Source organism: Dipodomys ordii, unplaced genomic scaffold (genome assembly GCF_000151885.1).
Source record: "Dipodomys ordii isolate 6190 unplaced genomic scaffold, Dord_2.0 Scaffold191, whole genome shotgun sequence".
In the NCBI taxonomy this organism is placed as follows: domain Eukaryota; kingdom Metazoa; phylum Chordata; class Mammalia; order Rodentia; family Heteromyidae; genus Dipodomys; species Dipodomys ordii.
In genome coordinates, this window is record NW_012267407.1 from 793,233 (window position 1) to 816,055 (window position 22,823).

At 53.7% G+C, this 22,823-nt stretch overlaps 2 protein-coding genes across 2 annotated transcripts in view; one reads left to right on the forward strand and one right to left on the reverse strand.

Moving 5' to 3' along the window:
• Positions 1 to 317: 317 nt before the first annotated feature.
• Positions 318 to 3,592, forward strand: Tmem150b (transmembrane protein 150B). The gene is made up of 6 exons (XM_013034531.1): positions 318 to 674; positions 961 to 1,020; positions 1,104 to 1,171; positions 1,430 to 1,557; positions 2,039 to 2,222; positions 3,360 to 3,592. Exons 1-6 carry the CDS (start codon positions 607 to 609, stop codon positions 3,590 to 3,592), a joined length of 741 nt encoding a protein of 246 aa, XP_012889985.1. The 5' UTR covers positions 318 to 606.
• A 632-nt stretch (positions 3,593 to 4,224) lies between these two features.
• Positions 4,225 to 22,823, reverse strand: part of Brsk1 (BR serine/threonine kinase 1) — a 20,313-nt gene continuing 1,714 nt past the window's right edge. The window contains exons 3-21 of the mRNA XM_013034532.1: positions 22,711 to 22,780; positions 21,565 to 21,659; positions 21,364 to 21,449; positions 19,371 to 19,511; positions 17,278 to 17,394; positions 17,166 to 17,199; positions 16,995 to 17,063; positions 14,167 to 14,313; positions 13,873 to 13,904; positions 13,529 to 13,699; positions 12,326 to 12,423; positions 11,988 to 12,147; positions 11,831 to 11,891; positions 11,085 to 11,454; positions 10,697 to 10,745; positions 10,272 to 10,395; positions 9,503 to 9,701; positions 7,782 to 7,871; positions 4,225 to 4,538 (exon numbers count right to left, since the gene is read on the reverse strand). Of these exons, the coding sequence (XP_012889986.1) occupies positions 4,381 to 4,538; positions 7,782 to 7,871; positions 9,503 to 9,701; positions 10,272 to 10,395; positions 10,697 to 10,745; positions 11,085 to 11,454; positions 11,831 to 11,891; positions 11,988 to 12,147; positions 12,326 to 12,423; positions 13,529 to 13,699; positions 13,873 to 13,904; positions 14,167 to 14,313; positions 16,995 to 17,063; positions 17,166 to 17,199; positions 17,278 to 17,394; positions 19,371 to 19,511; positions 21,364 to 21,449; positions 21,565 to 21,659; positions 22,711 to 22,780 (2,271 nt within the window). The 3' untranslated portion in view covers positions 4,225 to 4,380. The remainder of the gene's footprint in view (positions 4,539 to 7,781; positions 7,872 to 9,502; positions 9,702 to 10,271; positions 10,396 to 10,696; positions 10,746 to 11,084; positions 11,455 to 11,830; positions 11,892 to 11,987; positions 12,148 to 12,325; positions 12,424 to 13,528; positions 13,700 to 13,872; positions 13,905 to 14,166; positions 14,314 to 16,994; positions 17,064 to 17,165; positions 17,200 to 17,277; positions 17,395 to 19,370; positions 19,512 to 21,363; positions 21,450 to 21,564; positions 21,660 to 22,710; positions 22,781 to 22,823) is intronic.

The window sequence follows — 22,823 nt, forward strand, 5'->3', positions numbered from 1 at the left end:
AGTGGTGCTGTGGCTCAAGTGGTAGAGTGCTCGCCTTGAGCTGAAGAGCTGAGGGACAGCGCCCAGGCCCAGAGTTCAAGCCTCATGACTGACAAAATAAAAATAAAAAGAACTCACAAAACTAGAAGAAGGAAGTTAGGGGCTCCCCCAAACTGGGGTGTTGACTGCTGGGGTTTGAGGAGACAGGAAGTGGTGGTTTTGGGGCGAGGTCCTTTAGGAACTGACCAATCCAGCCCAAGACTGCTGCTGGGTTTGGACTTTGCCTGTGTGGCCCGCCTGCCAGTCCAGCCCCGCCCGACCTCAGCCTTTCTCAGCCTTCCTGGATGGAGCTGTTATCCAGCCCTAGATAGACCAGGAGAGTGAGGGAAGCAGAGCAGGGGATGAGGGACCTGTGGAGGCCCTAGCTGGGAGTGGACACATGGGGAAGTGAGGACTGACCACTGGAGACGATAAAAGCCGGCGCTCCTAAGCCATGGCTGGCCTCTGCCTCTTCATTGCTTCTGCCTGAAGCCAGTTTAGTCGGGCGGGCGGGAAACACCTAGGTCTGCTCTTCACCTGCCAGCCTGAGAAAAGACCGCTGGCCCCGCCTCCTCCTTCAGAGCCAGAATGTGGGGCTACCTGTCTCTTGTGCCCATCTCCCTGGCACTATGGGCTAGTGCTGGTGTCTGGCTGGTGTGAGTATTGAAGCCCAAGAGGGCTGCTTGGATCTGAGGGAGGAGGCTTGGGTATAGACCTTCAGGTCTGAGGGAGGAGGCTGGGAGCTATAGTTCTGGGTCTGAGATAGGGGGCTTGGGTCTAGACCCTTGGGTCTGAGGGAGGAGGCTGGGGTCTGGACCCTTAGGTCTGAGGAAGGAGGCTCTGGAAGCCCAAATCTGTGCTGTCAATGAGGGAAGGACCTGGCTGTTTGGAGAAAGGACCTTGAAAGCTCCCTCCTCACATCAGGGTGTTTCTCCACTGCAGTTTTGCCATTGCTGTGATCAACAGGGACGTGGACCTCACCAAAGACTTCCCCTTCATCAGGTGGTTGTGGGGAGAATACAGGGAGGAGATGGGAGGCTGGGGCTGGTGTCATGACCCACAGGATGACCTTCCATCTTCTGCAGCAAGTGTGGATCGTTCCCGCCCCAGAGCTGCATTTTCAGCCAGGTCCTCAACATAGGAGCTGCTATGGGTAAGTATTCCCTTCCTGCCAGCCTAGGCCAGGAGAGTTAACCCCAGCCTCCTCCCTCAGACCCAGAGGTCCAGGCCCCAGCCTCCTCCCTGAGACCCAGCCAGAATGTAAACCCCAGTTCCTTGGCCTTCACATCCAGAAGTCCAGGACCTTTGGCCCCAGTCACTGGCCAAGGCCATTTTATTCTCCTCTACCTCTGTACCAGTTCTACTGTCATCCCTGAGGAGGGTCACAGTCCTCCCTTTCCTCTTCTCTCAGTTGTCTGGATCTGCATTGTGCGTTACTACCAGCTCCGAGACTGGGGTGTCAAGACATGGCCCAACCAGCTGATCCTGTGGTCCGGGATCCTGTGTGCTTTGGGGACCTCGGTAGCCGGCAATTTCCAGGTAAAGCTGTCACTGGGTGCCCATCCAAGTTTGGCCAATAGAGGATGGACTACAGCGCCCTGCATTCCTTGCAGCCTAGATTGGCTAATTCTGGAGACTCTGCTTTGCAAGGCCTTGTGGGACTTGTAGTTCTACAACTCACAGGCATTCCAGGGCCCCACCCACATTCCAGCTTCTTCCACTGAGATGGACTCTCAGGCTTTACTGCTTGGAACTAGAGTCCTCCCAATCTCAGGCTCCCATGTAGCTGAGATGACTTGCACTGTCACCATGCACAGCTATTGCATGTTCTGCCAGGGTGATAGCCTTCCATTTCTGAGCCTCTCAAGTAGGTTGGAGTACAGGCACAAGCACCCAGGCACCTCATTTAACCTAGTCGGGTTGGTTCAGAGCTTCTTCCCTCCACCGCCCCCCATCCCACCCATCCCCACTGCTCTTTTCTTGCTGTTATAGACTTCCTCTCAATTCTCCTTTTCTCCAGGAAAAGAACCAGAAGCCCACACACATAACTGGGGCCTTCTTTGCCTTTGTCCTGGGTAACATCTACTTCTGGCTGCAGATCATTCTCTGCTGGTGGGTGAAGGGCCTGCCCCAGCCTGGGGCCCCCTGGATGGCTTGGTTGCGTCTGGGGCTCTGCAGCCTCTGTACCATGCTCATGGTGGCCAGTATCCTTGTTGGGAGTCGAGGGGGGGCTGGGGATGGCTCTACATCAACACCTTGGCTGTGTGTCCCTTCACAACTCTGGGTCTCTCTTGCTTGGGACCTCAGCTTCCTCTTGAGAAGCAGTGATTTGGAGACTCCCACCTGCCATGGAACCTTATCTCCATGTTATTTCCAGACACTTTCAGGGTTTCTTTTTAGAAGTTTATTTTTTTGACGGTTGTGGGGCCTGGATTCTGGTCCTGGGTGCTGTCCCTCAGCTCTTCAACTCAAGGCTAGTGCTCTACCACTAGAACCACAGCGCCACTTCCAGCTTTTTCTGTTTTGTTTTTTGCTTATGTGGTGCTGAGGAATTAACCCAGGGTCTCATGCATGAGAGGCAAGCACTCTACCACTGAGACAACTTCCCAGCCCCCAGGGGTTTCTTAAATTTTCAGATAGGTTGTGAGGTGCAGATAGGACCGCATCCCTGAGGTGCTGAGATCTGTGCCTGGCATGCTGATAAATACTAGGAAGATGCACAAATAGCAGTGTTTGGGGCACCCCCTACCCCCAGGGCTGTCATTGGGCTGGGTCAGGGGTGTAGAGTGGAAGCAGGTTCAGACACGGGGCCTCTTGTCTGAAGCCCTTTGTGCAGGTCCTCAGTGGAATTAGTGGCAGGCCGAAGGCTGCAGGATGGGAGTCTATTTCAAAATTGGCAAGTGGTAGGTGTTAGTGGCTCTCGCCTGTAATCTCAGCTAGCTACTCAGGAGGCTGAGATCTGAGGATCAAGGTTCAAAGCCAGTCCAGACAGGAAAGTGTGTGAATGAACCTCTTATCTCCAATGAACCACCAACTGTGGTTCCAGTGATAAGAGCACCAGCCTTGAGTGAACACTAAGGGATAGAGCGCCAGACTGAGTTTAGGCCCCAGTACCCTCCCCCACACAAAAGACAAACATGTGAGAACGGAAAGATCTAGAATCCCTGTAGGGAATATAGGTGAGAGGGCTATCGCTGAGGTGGCAGCCAGCCTGGGTGCCACTTGGACTAGGACATGTGGACACCTCTGGAAACCTGGAGATGACCTTGGCCTAGATCAAGGTCACACCTGGGCTCCTGGATCCTTTGAAGTGGTGTCTGGTCCTTGACCTAGATGTGAAGTGCTGGTCCTGTACTCCTCTAGGCTGCGGTCTACCTCTGCTGCCTTTGAGTGGGCCGTGGCCATGCTGCTCTTCCTCCTCTTTGGCCTCTTTGCCGTGGACTTCTCGGTTCTGGAAGGCTGCACCCTGAGTCTTCAGCCCTTGCGGAGTCTCACGCCCAGGCCCTCAGCCTCCCCAGGCCTCCACTCCCTACCCCTGGCCTCCCCCCCAACCCCTGAGACCCTGAAGCCTTGAAGACCCACCTGCCGCAGACACTCTGACTGGGGGGCGGGGGGAAGGCCTCACCCCTCACCCTCACGGGAGAAGAAATGGGGCTGACCTTTGGTTGTTGCCTAGATGAACTAGTAGGGGTATCTGCAACAGGCCAGGAAGGGGGTCCATTTCTATTTCTGTCCCGGAGCCCGTGGATGGGTCTGTGGGAAGCTTGGGACACCAGGTGCGGCTGGCACGGGAGCACCCACCCGCGCCTGCCCCGTGGCCGCTGTCAGGGCCACCCTGAGAGACCAAGGCCAGCCAGCCCTCCCTGATCAGGCTATTTTATTATTATTTTTTGTGGTTGCCGCCGGCGGAATCAGAGACACGGACGCAGGCAGGATCACGCGAAACCAGAATTCCTTCCGGGAGAGCAAATCCGTACAGAAGGTCTTGGGGGAGGGTGAAGGACTCAGGAGGGGGGAGGAGGGCCCAGGAAGGGGGGGTTGGGGATGACTCAGGGTCAGGGCCCTGTCCGGATCTGCTAAGCCACCCCAACCAGCTCCCCTCCCTCCCCCACCCCACCCGCAGAGATTGATCAATAAATAAAATAAATAAAATAGAAACAGCTCCCCGCCCCCTTTTTTTGCCGTAGATTTCCCCCCACATTGGGCACGACCCCTAGAACCCCATCCCTGCAGGGTGAAGCCGGGTTTTGTGTGTCGCCCCCCTCCCGACATATTCCTTGGGCCTTATTTACAGATTCACAGTTGGGGAGGGGCAGGGAAGGCGGGTAGAGGGGGCTCCCCTCCTTCCCTGGCCCCCTGGCGTTAGGGCAAAGGGGTCCCATTGGTAGCTAGGAGCTTCTTGTCCTTGGGGGGGCCTCGGCGCGGGGAGCTGCTTAGCTCAGGGTCTGGGTGGCTGGAGGGGGGCTGCAGGCTTCGGGGCGGAGCGCCAGCAGGCCGGGTCTGGGCTCCGTTCTTCTCATCTGTGGGAACAGGAAGGGAGGAAGGAGGTGTCTGAGTATTCTCCGTACTCCCCAAAGTCCCAGTGGAGACCTCCTCAAAACAAATCCTCCTGTCAGTCAGTGCTACTTCAAGCCCTGGAGATGGCCTCTGGGGACAACGATCCACAGAGCCTGGACTTTCTTTCCTAGGTAGGGGCCGCACCCCAAGATTGTGGGTTTGAGGCCTACCTGGGCTGCATGGCAAAACTCTATCTCACAGGTGCACACGGGACAAGGTGAAGAACACCCAGTCGTGGGTCTTGGACCTCCAGCTTCCAAGATGCTAAGGCTAGCTTTCCTTGGCAACAGGGCCCATCAGGGCCTTATGTGCTCTCTGGTTGCCCCTAGCAACCATGAGGGAGATCAAGGTTTCTCACCCAGCATGCCTTTCGATGGCCTCTGGCTTTGAGGGCCTTTCTGAGAGGGGCAGAAGTTTGAAGACACCTGTGCTCCACCTCCCTGATCCCACCCCCGCCAAGTTGCCCCTAATGTCCCCGTTCCCTCCCAGTTTAGACAACCAAAGATGTCTTCCTACACTGTTAAGTGTCTCTTGGGAGGCTGTGGCAGACCAAATAATGGCACTGTGCCCCTCAAGGTGGCCACACCCCAGCACTGACATATCTTTCCTGTGAGGAAGGGTTCATCTCTTTAGGTGAGGAGACTTGCTTGGATTATCTGTGTAGACCCAACTCAGTCATGAAGTTTTTTTGTTTTTTGTTTTATTTTTTGTTTGTCTTGGGGCTTGAACACAGGGCCTGGCGCTGTCCCTGAGCTTTTTTACTCAAAGCTAGCCTTCTAGCACTTTGAACTGCAGTGTCACTTCTGGTGGTTTTATTGGAGATACGAGTCTCATAAACTTTCCTGCCCCAGCTGGCTTTGAACCACGATTCTCGGATCCCAGCCTCCTGAGTAGCTAGGATTACAGGCTGGCTCAAGGCTAGTTATGAATTCTTTTTTTTTTTTTCTTCCCAGTTCTGGATCTTGAAGTCAGGGCCTGGGCACTGTCCCTCAGCTTCTTTTGCTCAGGCTAGCACTCTACCACTTGAGCCACAGCTCCACTTGCGGCTTTTTCTGTGTATGTGGTATTGAGGAATCCAACCCAGGACTTCATGCATGCCAGGCAAGCACTCTACTGCTAAGCCACATTCCTAGTTATGAGTTCTTTCTTATTTATTTATTTATTTGTTGGTTGGTTGTGGGTCTTGAACTTTAGGCCTGGCTGCTGTCTCTCAGCTCTTCAGCTCAAGGCAAGTGCTCTATAACTTGAGCCACAGCACCACTTCCAATTTTCTGGTGGTTCATTGGAGATAAGAGTTTTACAGCCCAGGCTGTAACAAGTGTGAGCCACTGACACCCAGCACTAGTTATGAGTTCTTCAATGACCTAGCCAAGGTCAGAGCCAGAATAGTGCTTCTGGCTGACTTCCTGGAAGAGCCACAAGCAAAGAAGTATGGCTAGAGCCAGGTACCGGTGGCTTACACCTGTCATTCTAGCTACTCGGGAGGCTGAGATCTGAGGATTGCAGTTTGAAACCAGTCTGGGAAAAAAAGTCTCCATGAGACTCTTGCCTCTAATTAACCACTCTGAAACCAGAAGTGGCACTGTGGGCCAAAGTGGTAGAGCACTAGCCTTGAGCAAAAGAGCTCAGGAATAGCATCTAGGCCTGAGTTCAAGCCTCATGACTAACATAAAAAAAGCGTGTTCTGCCATGGGGTCTCTGAGGCAGGAAGCCCTGGGGATCCTGATGTCAGCCTTGGGAACACTGGGAGGGGCGGGGCATCTGCACTGTAAGGCTTATAGGGTGACAGCCTGTATAGTTTCCACTTGTTTGGGCATGGTGGCCCTAGGAACCTAACCTGGGGACAATTCTAGTCTGTCGTGAATCTCTGGTCCTCAGGGTGAAGACCTAACCCTGGAGCTCAGTGTACCCCAGTGACTAGGGCACCTGGAGGCAGGGCGTCCTTGTCCTGAGAGGGTCTAGGATGGAGAGGCCAGGCCGGCAGATGACTGCCCTCTGGTGGCCACAGTGTGCTTGGCGCTCTCATTGCCAGGATCCCGCCTTGGAATTCTATAATAAAGTCAATGATGGTCAGGGCAAGCATGTCAAATGTCACGGCTGAACTCAATGCCATCTTCAAGGTGCTGGTACTGAGGCTGGGCCTTTGAGAGGTCATGATTAGTGATTAGCCAAGGTTCATGTGCTTCTTTTTTATTTTTATTTTTGCCAGTCCCATGGTTTGAACTTGGTATGGGCTCTGTCCCTGGGCTTTTGCTCAAGGCTAGCATTCTACCACTTGAGCCACAGCATCACTTCCAGCTAAGAGTGTCATGGACTTTTCTGCCTGGGCTGGCTTGGAACTGTGATCCTCAGATCTCAGCCTCCTGAGTGGCTAGGATGACAGGTGTGAGTCACTGGTGTTGGGCTTCATGGGCTTCTACATAAACCTCAGAGATCCCACCTTTCCACCCCATAAAGACCCAGTAAGAAGGTGAGCAACCCTCTATGGACCAAGAAATGAACAGGTCCTTGTCAGACACTAGATCTGTAATTTGATATGGGAACTTTCCAGACGTCAGACTGTGAACAATAATTTTCCCTTTTAGGATTACAGATGTGCTCTACCGGCACCCAGCAACAATAAATTGATCCCAGAAGCTGGGTGCTGGTAGCTCACCCCTGTAATCCTAGCTACTCGGGGCTGAGATTTGAGGATTGCGGTTCAAAGCCAGCCTGGGCAGAAAAGTCCCCGTGAGACTCTTATCTCCAATTAACCACGCAAAAACTGGAAATGGGGGCTGTGGCTCAAGTGGTAGAGTGCTAATCTTGAGCACAAAGAGGCTCAGAAACAGCACCCTGGCCCTGAGTTCAAGCCCCATGATGGATAAAAAATAAATTAGGTCCCAGAAACACCTCCACTGTTCCAGGAAAACCAAGGTTGGCTGGTCACTTTCCTGCTAAGTGTAGGACAACTTTAGTGGCAAAATAATCTACTTCCCTCCTGCCCACCCCCCAAGGCAGTGGCCACTCCAGAGATAGGTCTCTGGGGGTGAGGGGTGGCTGAGTTGTCTCTTCTCAGTCCCCAACCTCTGGCTCACAACAATGCAGGTGGGCCTTAGCAGACAATGGCCAGAGAGACCAGGAGGAAGGCCCGGCTTCCCCACTGCGGAAGCCTTGTCTCTACCAAGCCACCCATGTGTGTCTGCTGCCAGTAGCCCCACACTCACCTGCTAGGGCCTGCACGGAGGGCTGGTCATGAGTGCTCAACAGCTGGGCCTGAATGGTCTCCACCACTCGCTTGAACCGTCGGCTGGGACCTGGGATGGGAGGGCAGGCAGTACTCAGTGAGGTGGGGTAGGGAAGTAGGGCCAGCTTCCCATCAAGCCCACAGCACCTCCTCTATCTGCCTCATTAGTGCTTCCCCCCCCCGTTCTGCTGGAACCCACATCAATAGTTTGGAGAGGAGAGGTTTCTGTTTGTCATTTAGGGAATGCCTTAAACTCAGATACCTTAAAAAACAACAGGTCAATAGGTATTGGTTTCTGTGCAAATAGGTTTCATTGCTTATTCATTAATGATGCTGTGGAGAACCAGAAATATAAGGAAAATAACTGGGAGAGAGGAAAAACCTTGAAGTGAGAAGAGGTTCTACATGTCAAGTATTTAGAGGGAGAAAAAAAATCCTGTCAGCCATGTAGAATCCTGCCCAGCCTGATTTATTTATTATTTATTTATTTTTGTCAGTCATGGGGCCTGAAATCTGGGCCTGAGTGCTGTCCCTCAGCTCTTCAGCTCAAGGCCAGTGTTCTACCACTTGAGCCACAGCGCCACTTCTGGCTTTTTTCTTTTTTTGCTTATGTGGTGCTGAGGAATCGAACCCAGGGCCTCATGCATGCAATGCAAGTGGTCTACCACTGAGCCACCTTCCCAGCCCCTCCATGAGACTCTTAGCTCCAATAAACCACTAGAAAACCAGAAGTGGCACTGTAACTCAAGCGGGAGAGCGCTTACCTTGAACTGAAGAGCCCAGGGACAGCGCCCAAGCCGAGTTCAAGCCCCATGACCAACAAAAAAAAAAAGGTGGGGGGGACTGGGAAGGTGGCTCAGTGCTAGAGTGTTTGCCTTGCATGCAGGAGGCCCTGGGTTCGATTCCTCAGCACCACATAAGCAGAAAAATCTGGAAGTGAGGCTGAAGCTCAAGTGGTAGAGCGCTAGTCTACAGCTGAAGATCTGAGGGACATCGCCCAGGCCCAGAGTACAGGCCCCGCGACCGACAAAAAAAAAAGGTGAAAAGGACAATAAATTCGTAATCCTTGACTATCCAAACTCCCACTGTGGAGACTCAGGAACCAAGATGTGCGGCCTGGAGTTACAAGCTCTTGAAATTGCAACTGAGCAGCTGCAGGAAGTTCTACAATGGATTAGTGATGCCTGCACTGAGTAAGGGACTGATCTTTTTTTTTTTTTTTGGGGTCCAGTCGTGGGTCCTGAACTCTGGGCCTGGGTGCTGTCCCTCAGCTCTTCAGCTCAAGGCTAACACTCTACCACTTGAGCTACAGCACCACTTCCAGCTTTTTTCTTTTTGCTTATGTGGTGCTGAGGAATTGAATCCAGTACCTTATGCATGCAAGGCAAACAGTCTACCTCTGAGCCATCTTCCCAGCCCCAAGGGACTGATCTTTGAGGATAGCTGGCTTTGTGTGTGTTTGCCCTTCTGAGCTAGGATCTTAGGATAGTGCATAGTGTAAGGAGGTCTGGGATGAACCTCACGGGTCACTGAGGGCCTTCACGACAGAGTTCTTTCCTGTAATATGGGAGATTAATAAAAATCTAATTACCCACCTCAGTGGCTGCTTGAAAGCTTCCATGATCACCCATACTTGTAGAGAGAATGAGGAAGGAGAGAATGTTGCTGGGGGCTGCAGCACTCCAGTCCAAAGAGACTCACCAGAGATGAGGGTGAAGGTGACGGAGTAGACGCCACCCCCACTGCTGCCATCTCGACGGGGTGAGGGCTCTGGGCCGTCGGAGGAGCTGATGTCCACCTGGAAGCGGACAGGCTTCTGGAAGACGGAGGGGCCGCCGCTGGCCTTGTACTCAGCCCTGAAGCTGGTTTGTGACAATACACTGTGACTCAGGCTGGGGATCTGAAAGGGGGCAGGGGACACAGACGGATGGGGTAAATTGAGGGAATGGAGAACCACTGTAGACACAGCTCGGCCCAAGAAACTACAAGATCCGGAGGTAGGGGTGGGGGGAAAGGCCCCTCCTCAGACTTGTAGTTTCTTCTGCCCTACAAAAATGATAGGGGAGGAACTGAACTAACTAATCACAATGTCCTGGGTCTTGAGAGCTCCAACAGGCTTCAGGACCACCTAGCACAGCCTGTGACCTCCACAGCTACTGCATATCTATCCTTCCATGGACTGGAATCTCAAGTCCCACCATCCCTAGAGTAAAGGACGACTCCCCAATGATCTCCTGCCAGCTGGGACCAGGTGTCAGGGGAACTCTGGCTCAACCATCTTCCACTGAGATCTTGGAAACTGACACATGTTCCGTCTTCAGGGTCCAGTCATCTTTTTCTGACCACATCCACCCCCCTCACGGACCAAACTACAAATCCTGTGAACCCTCACAGGAAGTCAAGCCAGACAGTGCTGGGGTCAGGGGTTAACCCCTGGGTGCTGGGTGCTGTGTGGGCCCCCAAGGCTCACCGACAGGAAGGCATGGACGATGTCCGCTTTGATGCTGCTGAGGGGTTTGTCCTTTAGCACGAGGAATATCTGTTCTTCTTTGTCCAGGGAGATGAAGTTCCCAAACCAAGAGCGCTTGGCCAGCCTGGGTGGGAGAGGCCAGGGAGAGGGGGGCCAGGATGGCACCACAGGCTGGACCCCATTCCCATTCTCTATTCCCTGTGGCACTCACTCTGTTTTTGTTTTTGTCAGTCATGGGCCTTGAACTCACGGCCTGGGCACTGTCCCTGAACTCTTCAGCTCAAGGCGAGCACTCTACCCCTTGAGCCACAGTGCCACTTCCGGATTTTTCTGCTTATGTGGTGCTGAGGAATCGAACCCAGGGCCACATGCATGCAAGGCAATCATTCTTACCACTGAGCCACTTTCCCAGCCCCGGCACTCACTCTGGAGAGGACTCTGGCGTCAAACTGGACATCTCCTCAGCGGTGGGGACTAGAGGGGAAGGGGAGAGAAAGTGGACAAAGCTCTGTCCATCATCCAGTGGCCAGCAGTCACCCCCTTTCCAGGAGGCTGGACCCCAGAGGACTCAGACTCGACCCCCCCATGGCTAAACCCCAACTGGCCTGCATCCTGGTCCTGGGGAGGCCTCTCAGCCTGGGCCATGCACCTGGGGCAGGAAGGCTGGTCCTTCCAGCAGGCTCCGCCCCCAGATGCAGGACCTCTACCTCCTCTCCCCCAAACCCGGGTCCCTTTTGCCTCCTTCCTCCCTGAGGCCCCCACGTTAGGACTCATCCCTCAGTACCCCAAGCCTTGCACCCCAGACACCCATACCCTGCATTTTGCGCCGGTGGAAGCGAGGGGAGCCCAGGAAACTGTTGCGGATGGAGTTGAGACGACTCCTCCAGGCTGCTCCCCCGACGCCGCCGCCTGGGCTGGGAGGTGGCGTCGTCCCCGGGGTCCCAGTGGGGCTGGCCCGGGGTGTGTGCAGGGGTGAGTGCAACGGAGTGCCCCCGGAAGAGCGCGGGGAGCCTGGGGGTCCGGGCAGGGGTGTGGAACGGGCACTGGGAGGAGGGGGCTGCTCCCCGGCACCCCCGCCTCTGGGGCCCCGAGAAGGCAGAGTCTGCGTTTTGGAAGTTGGGGAGCCTCCACCCCTGGCCTCGTCTCCAGCGCCGGGCTCAGGTGAGAAGGAGAAGACTGGACTCTAAGGAAAACGATCTGGTGAGATGGACTACAACTCCCATAAGATTCTAGGAGCATCACCTGCCCATGCTTGCAGGAGCTGGCCCCGAAGCATGCTGGGACATGTAGTCCAATCAGGGTTCCCCACTCCCATCCTCCCAGGTAATCCAGGGGGTTAACCCAGATTGCCCACGGTAGGCAAGGTAGCGGGGTAGGGTGTGTGTGTGGGTCTTCTGCTAAATAAATAAGCAAGTTTTCCAAACACCCAATAGAGCCCTCTCTGATGAGGATTTGGGCATTCTAGCCTCGTGTGACTCGGGCCTGGTTTGGCTCAATTTTTGCTGACCCATAAACTTTACCCCTTCACCCCGATTAATACCCTGGGGACCTGGCCTTACCCTTGGGCTGCTCAGAGGGCTGGAGGACAGACCAGTGGAGGCTCCACTCACACTGCGGGACCTGTTTCCAGGGCAGATTGACATAAAGACATGAGCCCACAGGAGGCCAGAGGACTTGCCCCATGCGGGCTTGGTGGGGGGGTACAGGGGCTCCCACCTCTGGCTGTGCTGGGCCATCTCTAAGGCCCGTCTGGTGGGCACTGGGGATCCACCCCCGCCAGCATCCGTGATGCTCAGGACTTCCATGGACTTGCGCTCGGGTCTCCGTTTGCCGTGCCGGCTCAGCATGGGGGAGTCCACACGCTTCCGAGGTGGGTCTGAGAGAGGGGAGAGTAAATTAGATTGAGCTTCTTCAACAGATGAGGAAATTGAGGTCCGGAGCAGAGAGAGGAAGTGATAAACACTCATCTGGGTGAACACAGGACCTCAGGGCCTGCTGTTTATTTTGGCCCTCAGGAATCCTGGAAGTCCACCTTTCCAGCCCTGTCTTCTCACCGGCATCATTGCGGGGAGGCAGGTCCTGGTCTTCACAGCTGGGATACCGCTCCTTCCGATCCAAGAGCAAATAATAGATCATCTTTTCTTGGTTTTCCCTGAGAGAGAGCAAGGTGGGAGGCAGGTAAGAGGACCTGAGGTCTCACCCGCTCCCGCCTGCCTGGATCTCTGCTCAGTCCACCCAGCAGTTCAGCCTTTAGTGCTGTTTTCCTAGGTGACCCACAAAGTTGGTTTCCTATCTTGGTTCAGCGCACATTTCAGCTTTGCTTTGCATTTCCAGTCCATCTCTCTGCATTTTTTTTTTTTTTGGTCGGTTGTGGGGCTTGAACTCTGGGCTTGGGCGCTGTCCCTCAGCTCTTCAGCTCAAGGCGAGCTGCTTGAGCCACAGCGCCACTTCTGGTTTTCTAGTGGTTTATTGGAGATAAGAGTCTCACGGACTGGGGCTGGGAAGGTGGCTCAGTGGTAGACCACTTGCATTGTATGCATGAGACCCTGGGTTCGATTCCTCAGCACCACATAAGCAAAAAGAAGAAAGCCGGAAGTGGCGCTGTGGCTCAAGTGGCAGACTGCTAGCCTTGAGCTAAAGAGCTGAGGGATAGCACCCAGGCCTAGAGTTCAGGCCCCACAACCGGACAAAAAAAAAAAAAAGAGTCTCACGGACTTTTCTTGCCCAGGCTGACTTTGAACCATGATCCTCATATCTCAGCCTCCTGAGTAGCTAGGATTACAGGCATGAGCTACTGGCACCTGGCTCTCTGCATTTTTTTGGGGGGGGAGGGGTTGGTTGTGGGACTTGAACTCTGGGCCTGGGTGCTGTTCCTGAGCTCTTTAGCTCAAGGGTAACAGTCTACCACTTGAGTCATAGTGCCACTTCCTGTTTTCTGGTGTTTTTTTGGAGATAAGAGTCTCACGGGGACTTTCCTGAGTGGGCTGGCTTTGAACCATGATCCTCAGATCTCAGCCTCCTGAGTAGCTAGGATGACATACAAAAGCCACAGTGCCCAGCTTCTCTCTGCATTTCTTGCCCCACTCTGTCCAGTCTGCAGGTGCCCAAGGCCCTGGAGTCTGGCTCCCTCTGCTGGCCACTGTGGGAACTGCCTCCTCTGGCTCCAGGAGGGTAGGGCTCATGAGCTGGGGTGTGTCTGTTTTGGGGGGGGGTTATAGAGAAATGAGGTGGGGTTTGAGGAGGGGTGGAGATCTTACTCCTCACTTCGCAGCTCCCGGTGCAGCCGCTCGCGGTCCCTGAAGCAGCCCAGCGACGCCATGCTCTCCAGGACGTCCGGGTCCAGCTCTCCGTTTGAAGGCAGGCTCCGCATGGCTACCCTGCGGCCCGGGGCTGGCTCCAGGCACGGGTCTGGCTCGTGCTTCCCACCTCTGGGACAGGGGGAAAAGCCTGTGCCAACGGGCCTGTGGCATCCTAGATGCCGTGCCCACCCAGCATGCCCCTCTCTTCGGATCCCAGGAGTCCTGGCCTTGTCCCTGCCTCCTCTCTGCTTGTCAACCCCCCCTTCCTCCCCAGCCCAGTTGTCCACATTCCCTTTACTCACAGGTACCATGGGTGTTTCTGAATTTGCTCCAGCTGTGAAGGGGCGGGTCATAGAGAAGCAGAAATCAGGTCACATAGTAGGTGTACAATTGAAAGCTGATTTGGGGGTGTGTGGTGTGTGATGCTCCTAACCATTAGACTCCCCATCAGGGCAGGATGATGCACACATCTTGCCCTGGCAGCGACAGCGCATCCCTACTCCTGTGCTTTGGTGGTGGGACCAGTCCAGTCCGGTCTGGGACCTCTCTCCCCACGACCTTCTCTCACTTCCCCGCTCTCATTCCCTTGCACTCACACTGAGCCTCTTTTCCGGTTCCACCTCGATCATTCCCCTCAGGAGACTCTGGCAGTCAGGAGGAATGAAGTGGGGCATGTGGAAGACGCCTCGTTTCACCTTCTCCAGCAGCTGGCGAAGGTTGTCATCATCAAAAGGCAGAGCTCCCTGCACCGGAAATGACAGCACCTCTGCTTATATGCACACGGCTCAGGATGGCCTGGACCCAGGTCCAATCTTCAACCAACACAGGCAGCAGAGTGCAGGATTTGTGGGTAGGGAAACTGAGGTACAGAGAAGCTGGGTAGTTTACCCCAGGCCTCCTAGGATGTAACAAGTGGCAGCACAGAGATTTGCAAGGAGCAGCCTGATGCCAGAGAGAAAGAGGGTTTTCCCTCCTGGACGCCAGTGGCTCATGCCTGTCATCCTAGCTACTCAGGAGGCTGAAATCTGAGGATCAAGGTTCAAAGCCAGCCTGGGCAGGAAAGGCCGAGAGATTCTTATCTCCAATAAACCACCAGAAAACCCGAAGTGATGCTGTGGCTTAAGTGGTAGAATGTTTGCCTTGAGCTGAAGAGTGCAGGGACAGCACCCAGGCTCAGAGTTCAAGCCCCACAACGGACAAAAAGCAAAACAAAACAAAACACTCAGAACTTTCCTGCCCGAGTTGCCTTCAAACCACAATCCTCAGATTTTTAGCCTCCTGAAGTAGCTAGGATTATAGGTATGAGCCACTGACATCTGGTTTCCTGATATTTTGGGGGGGGGCATCTGGGGCTTGAACTTAGAGCCTGGACACTGTCCCTGAACTTCTTTGCTCAAGGCTTGTACTCTACCACTTGGGCCACAGCTCCATTTCTAGTTTTTTCTGTTTATGTGGTACTGAGTAATCAAACCCTGCTAGGCAGGCACTCTACCCACATTCCCAGCCTCCTGACTTTTTTTGTTGGTCCTGGGGCTTGAACTCTGGGCTTGGGCGCTGTCCCCATACTCTTCAGCTCAAGGAGTGCTCTACCACTTGAGCCACAGAGCCACTTCCGGTTTTCTAGTGGTTTATTGGAGATAAGAGTCTTACGGATTTTCCTGTCCAGGCTGGCTTTGAACTGTGATCCTCAGATCTCAGCCTCCTGAGTAGCTAGGATGACAGGGTGAGCCACCGGCATCCAGCTCTGACTTTTTGTTGTTGTTGTTGTTGTTGTTGTTTGTTGATCATGAGGCCTGAACTCTGGGCCTGGGCGCTGTCCCTCATTTGTTCTGCTCAAGGCTAGCACTCTACCACTTGAGCACCACTTCCAGCTTTTTTCTGCTTATACGGTACTGAGGAATTGAACCCAGGGCTTCATGCATACAAGGCAAGCACTTTACCATTGAGCCATCTTCCCAGCTCTCTGACTGGTTTTTGAGATAAGGTCTGTGTAAATTTTTTTTCCTGGACAAGCCAGGAACCATGATCATCTCACCTCTTCCTCCCCAGAAGCCGGGATTACAGACAGGTGCCACCACACCTGGCCCTGAAAGGTGAGTATTTTACAGGCAAGAACCCAGGATGGGACAAAAGACATCCTTGCTCTCTCATGGGGCTCATGTTGCAAATCCAGAAGCAAACAGCTAGCGACATAATCACAAGAGCAGGAAGGGAGGCTTCTCTTGGGAAGTAGGGAGCAGAGACCCGAATGAGCCCTAGATCAATGACCAAAGAGCAATGTCCTTGAAAGAGGATATGACTTGGGAGAAAGAGAGCAGAGGCTTGCATCTCACATTTGCAACAGCAGCCCCAGGACATCGGTGAGAAAGGACTTAACTCCTGTGAAGAATAGAGAATGGTACGTGCACCCCAGGGTGATGGGAAGGACCTCGAGAGGGTGGGGATGGGATAAGGGGTGAGCCTTGCAGTGTCCCAAGAACAAGTTGTCTGTGTCTTCACGTGACCTTGCAAAGAGTGTCAAAGAAAGCATATGAAGACACCCAACAGCACCAGGTCCTGAGTTCAAACCCTAGTATCACCAAAAAATAAATGACCAAGCAAGGCTGCCCAGTGGCTTCACATCTGTCATCCTAGCTACCCAAGGTGTTGAGAACTGTGGTTTGAAGCCAGCACACACAGGAAAGTTTGTGAGACTCTTATCTCTAGGGAACCACCCAAAAGCCAGAAGTGGAGCTGTGGCTCAAGTGGTATAGTGCTCTCCTTGAGCAGAAAAAGCTCAGGGACAACATAGAGGCTCTGAGTTCAAGCCCCAGGACCGACACACACACAAAATAAATACATAAGTTAAAGAAATAAATAAGTCTAGAGAGGTTCTGGGAAGGTGGCTCAGTGGTAGAGTGCTTGTCTTGCATGCATGAGGCCCTGGGTTCGATTCCTCAGCACCACATAAGCAAAAAGAAAAAAGCCGGAAGTGGCGCTGTGGCTCATAGTGGTAGAGCACTAGCCTTGAGCAGAAGAGCTGAGGGACAGTGCCCAGGCCCAGAGTTCAGGCCCCACAACCAGACCAAAAACAAACAAACAAAAAGAAGTCTAGAGAATCACGTAGTGAGCAACAGAGGAATAATTCCTACAAAAGAGCAGTCCTGAGAGCCAGTCACAAAACGGCCACTGCCACAGGCCCTTCCGGCACTCCCATCTGGGCATGCCTTGCACATGTCCCGCCTCACAATCTGGTGGCTGGAAATTTGGCTGTGGAACAGAGCTGGAGGGCCACCGCCTTGGTCGGTTGGCAAAACCTCATCTAAGAGCACTTAAGTCATAAATGCAGAGATGAGCAGGGAGGTGAGGATGCTGCCTATGGTTCTGTGCCCCTAGGGGTGGGAATGTTCTAGAAATGGAGGAGGAGGGCCAGGGGCAACCTTACCACGAGCAGGGCAAACAGAATGACACCACAGCTCCACATGTCTGCCCGGCGGCCGTCATACTTCTCCCCCTGGAAGGGAGGGAGAGTCATGGCGTCTCCATCCTGGCCAGGCCCCCAGAAGCCTTCATGCCCCCCCCAATACCCTCCCCACTCCCCCTGCCCTTCACTGACCTTGATCACCTCTGGGCACGCATAGTGGGGGGACCTGACAGACGAGAGAGTGTGATGAGTCTCCAGGCAGCTGCCCACCCTGCCTCCAGACACCATGGCCACCACCACTCACCCGCAGCTGGTCTCCAGGAGGCTGTCCCCCACCTGCAGGGATGCCATGCCAAAGTCTGCGATGCGGATGTTGTTCTTCTCATCCAGCAGCAGGTTCTCTGGCTTCAGGTCCCTGTGGCTGAGATTGGGAGGAGGGGAGAGTGGAGGTGGGGAAGGGCTCATCCTCAGGGCCCTCCCCCAGGGAGACCCTCCCCACACAGGCACCTTCTTGTGACAATCAACAAGCATGCTAAGGAAACCTTGTGTGTTCAACTTGCAGATCTCTCTCTCTCTCTCTCTCCATCCTTTTTTTTTTTTCTGGTCATACTGTTTTCCTTTTTGTGCTGGTCCTGGGGCTTGAACTTAGGGCCTAGGCATTATCCCTGAGCTTTCTGTGCTCAAGGCTAGTGCTCAAATTTTTTTTTTCCCAATCTTGGGGCTTGAACTCAGGGCTTGGGCATTGTCTTTGAGCTTCTTTTTCTCAAGGCTAGCACTCTACCACTTGAGCCACAGCACCACTTCCAGCTTTTTCTGTGTATGTGATAATTGTGGAACCAAACCCACGGCTTCATGCATGCTAGGCAAGCACTCTACCACTGAGCCACCTTCCCAGCCCTAGTGCTCAAACTCTTGAACACATAGCTCCACTTCTGGCTTTTTGGTAGTTCATTGTAGGTAAGTCAGTATCTCACAAATGTTCCTGCCTGGGCTGATTTTGAATCGTAATCCTTAGATCTCAGCCTCCTGAGTAATTAGGATGACAGACATGAGCATCTGGTGCTCCGTTTTCTTTGTTGTTTGAGGCAACGATTTTGCTTTGTAAGCCCAGACTGGCCTCTGAGTCACAGTCCTCCTGTCTTCACCTCCAAAGTGATGGGACTACAGGTGTGTATTACAGTGCCTGGCTGAATTTGGCACATTTTACCATATCTCCCCCACTGCATATTGTCTCCCCCTGGGATTATTTTGTCAGCAAACCCAGATATATGAATAAGGATTTTGGGGATAAGTAGGAGGCTGAGATCTGAGGATCAAGATTTGAAGCTAGCCTAGGCAGAAAAGTCTGTGAGAGGCTGGGCACCAGTGGCTCATACCTGTAATCCTAGCTACTCAAGAGGCTGAGATTTGAGGATCAAGGTTCAAAGCCAGCCTAGGCAAGAAACCCCAAGAGACTTTTTTTTTTGGGTCCAGTTGTGGGGCCTGAACTCTGGGCCTGGGTGCTGTCCCTCAGCTCTTCAGCTCAGGGCTAGCGCTCTACCACTTGAGCCATAGCGCCACTTCCGGCTTTTTTCTTTTTTCTTATGTGGTGCTGAGGAATCGAACCCAGGGCCTCAGGTATGCAAGACAAGCGCTCTACCACTGAGCTACCTTCCCAGCCCCCAAGAGACTTTTATCTCCAATAAATCACTCAGAAAACTGGAAGTGGTGCTGTGGCTCAAGTGGTAGATGGCTAGCCTTGAGCAGGAAGAGGCTCAGGGACAATGCCCAGGCACAGAGTTCAAACCCTAGGACCAGCAAAAAAATAAATAAAAATAAAAATATTTCCATACCAAGTAATAGTAATAATACAATAACAGTAGTAACAATAATAAATATTGCTACCCAAGCTGTTCACTGGGCCCTCCAGCTCTTGGGCCAAAGTCATGCATGCAAGGGGCAGGCCGTGGGCATGAGCAGTTTCTTTTTTTTTTTTTTGGGTCCGGTCATGGGGCCTGAACTCTGGGCCTAGGCACTGTCCCTCAGCTCTTTAGCTCAAGGCTAGTGCTCTACCACTTGAGCCACAGCGCCACTTCCAGCTTTTTTCTTTTTGCTTATGTGGTGCTGAGGAATCGAACCCAGGGCCTTGAGCATGCAAGGCAAGCGCTCTACCACTGAGCCACCTTCCCAGCCCGGCATGAGCAGTTTCTATTTGGAGTGGACTTGAACTGGGTCATGCGGATTGTTAAATACATTGGATGTTGCCCCCAGAGGCCAGTCTCCAATGACAGGGCGAATCTGTCTTTTGAAGGAGGAGCTCCTGAAAAGGAAGGGTCTGCCTCTTGTTGTGGCTGCCACCCAACCCCCCCACCCCCATGTGCCCCTTGCAACGCTGCTGCCCTTCAGGCTGCCACTCACCAGATGGAGTAGCTGTGGCAGAAGTCCAATGCCGACACAATCTGGCGGAAGAACTTCCGGGCTTCCTTGGGCGTCAGTCTCCCCTTCTTGACCAAGTAGTCAAATAGCTCACCCCCAGACACGTGCTCCAGAACCAGGTACCTAAGAGATACGGAGGAGGCAGAGGGCTGGAAGGGACATGGAAGACCTAGGGCCTGGTGTCCCTCTTCCATTGGTCCTGAAGGCAAAGCCCCCCCCCCACATTCCCATAAGCCTCTGAGATACAAGAGCCTCATTTCCATGACCCACTGGGAGAAGGGACTCCAATCTCAGCCGCCAGTGTCTAGGAAGCCCACACTTCATTCCCAGAGTCCCAGGTCAATTTCACAGAGATCTATGCTTTGATTCAGAGTTGTTTTTAGAAGATAACTCCCTTGGCAGGGGGAGGTCAGAAACCCCAGTTCCCACGGGACTGTGGGAAATAAAGACCTTACTCCCATTCCTTCCTGAGAAGCCAAGTTTTTAATTCCCACACTTTTAATTAGAAAATCAAATTCTCATTTTTTCTCTAGCAGGAAAGATAGGAGTGTGCACCAATAGGAGACTACAACTCCCACCAGCCTCTGGGAAGTAATGTCCCAATTTCCATCAAGCACTTGTATCCTAACGCTCCAGAAATCCGGCCAGACAATAAGAGGTTAAATTTCTCATTTTCCATGTGCTCGTGGGAAACGATGGCTCAGTTTCCACAAATTCTTGGACACCAGAGAGTCCTGTGTGAAGCACAACTCCCATGGGCCCTCTCCACACTGATGGTGGATGGGGAGTGGTAATTCTACCTGTTGTGACAATGGCCCCCTGCCCTGCTGCCACTGCAGGGCTGAAAACTACAACTCCCATCAGCACCCAGGGCAGGTCTGCTTCCTGTTCTAGCTTGATGGATGTTCAGAGTCACTTAGTCCCCGAGGACTGGGTGACGGGGGTAGGACTCTGTCCCCTCTTCTGCTGCCTAACACAGCTGTCTGGCCTTTGGGTCGGCAAAGTCTGTACGAAGGGACTTATTCTTTAGAGCCCAGACAGCTGGACCTCACTGACATCTACAGTATCTGTATGGACTTACAGATACCAACACAGGACCCTTAAAGGAGGTCTAATGTTGGGGTGTTCAGCCATGACACCTGGATGATAGCCTTCATTGCTCCAGAGTGTGATTCAGAAAGGTTCTTCCTAGCCGGGCGCTGGTGGCTCACGCCTGTAATCCTAGTTACTCAGGAGGCTGAGATCTGAGGATCGCAGTTCAAAGCCAGCCCGGGCAGGAGAGACCGTGAGACTCCTATCTCCAATAAACCACCAGAAAACGGGAAGTGGCGCTGTAGCTCAAGTGGTAGAGCGCTCGCCTTGAGCTGAAGAGCTGAGGGACAGCGCCCAGGCCCAGAGTTCAAGCCCCAGGACTGACAAAAAAAAAAAAAGAAAGAAAGAAAGAAAGAAAGGTTCTTCCTACGTGCATAAGCAAAAAAAGGGCTGTGCACCCTAGGTAAGCTGGCTCTGGTTGAGAGTGTCAACACTCTTACCTGTATACACAGGTACAGTGTATATATACAGGTATACGGTGTACATACAGGTATATGGTGTGTGTACAGGTATACAGCGCGTGTACAGGTATATAACATATATACTGGTATGTACCAGATATCTGGGTATTTCAGCATGAGTGTTTAGCAGGTATACTCCTGCAGTTGAGGAAGTGAAGGCTGGGGCTGGGGGCAGTGGGAGGCTCAGCCTCTGTCCCCCTCTGTCCCCTACTCAGGATGATTGGGCCACAGTCCTGCACTAGGTACAGGTGAGCCTGAGAGTGGCTGGGGCGTGTTGGACAAAAGGGACTAGGCCTTTGGTAGTGCAGCCCTAAAGCTCCCATCTTCCCAGGCCCCACTAGGGGCCTATTTCTGGGAAGGTCTCACCCTAGCTTCGTGGGGAGGGCAGATGGGGTGCTGGGTGGCTATAAATAAATACCTACAAATATTTCTTGTTCTCATACACGTCGTGGAGCTTGAGCACGTGCGGGTGTTCGATGAGTTTCAGGATGGCGATCTCTCGCTCCACCTGAGGGACCATAGGAACCAAGGTCAGTGTGGCCTCTCTGTCTGTGCCCCCCTCTCAGCCCGAGGAATCCCTGTCTCACACACACACACACACACACATACACACACACACACACCTTCATCAGCACTGATTCCGACAGCTTCTCCCGATTCACGATCTTGATGGCAACCTTCTGACCCGTGATGCAATGCACCCCAAGTTTAACAAGCCCTGGGGAGCAGGGTACAAATGTGAAGTGTATTCCTGGAGTTGTCCCCTCCCCCCCGCAAACCTTAGCTCTCAAGTCTCTGCTTTGCCACTTGGTTTCCTCTGCCTTCCTGCAAGCTCTTTAACAGTAGCCTGAAACAGCCTGCCCAGAACTCCTTCCAGCTGGCCACCTGGCCAACCCTTCACCTCTTAGGCTTACTCTGATCCTTCTGGTATGGTTTGCCTAGGTTTGTCTTTCCGTATTTTGTTTCTCACTCTCTTCCAATCTGCCTCCTTCAAGTCTCTGTTTCTCCCATCAGTTCTTGAATCCTCTGTCTTTGAGTCCTTTACAAAGCCCCAGGTATCTCAAAGAATATCATCTCCCATCTTTTCCTTTCCCTTTCTTTCAAACTTTGGCTCCTCAATTCCTTTGCCTTTTGAAATCACAGTCCAGAGCCCACGAGCTCCACTACTCTTGTCCAGATTCTAGTTCCAGGATGGACCACCCAGCCCTCAGATCTGCACATCTTCCCCTGTGACCTCCGGGGTCTGGACCACAATCCTCCACCTCCTCCCGATCGGGATGGAGGCAAAAGTTCTCCTCCATCAAATCTGGGTGTCAAGACCCCGGCCTTTCTCTCTGAGCCAGGAGTCCGGGTGCCTGCCTCCTCCCTCAGACCTGGAGGTCCAGGCCTCTGCCCCCTGCCTCCCTCAGTGGGAGAATTCAGGTCAGCAGCACCTTCACAGGTCACCGCGGGGGCCTGAGGGGGGTGGTCAGGCCTCCTTCCAGGCCTGTCTTAGACCTCGGACCCCCTCTTCACAGGGCCTGTCTGAGGGGAGGCACCCCCCCCTCCCCAGCAGCAGGGAGGCTTGGGGGAGGAGGCCGGTGGCTGGCACCTCACACCCAGGAGGGTCACCGCTCTCGGGGCTCCTCCCAGGAGACCCTGCTCCTCCTCTCCACGCCCCAGCAGCTGTCAGGGGACCCCATGCACCCCCTCCCCGCCTCCCCCCAGCCTGCGGGGCAGGGCAGCGCTGGCTCTCCCAGGCCAGAGGTCAGCGGGAGAGAGGCCAGCACCAGGCGGCCTCGCCTGCACCTGCACCACCCCGCCCCGGCCCCGGCCTCCAACAGCCCCAGTGGGGTCGGGCTGGAGGCATGGGGGGCGCAGGCTGGGTCCCCAGAGCGTGGGG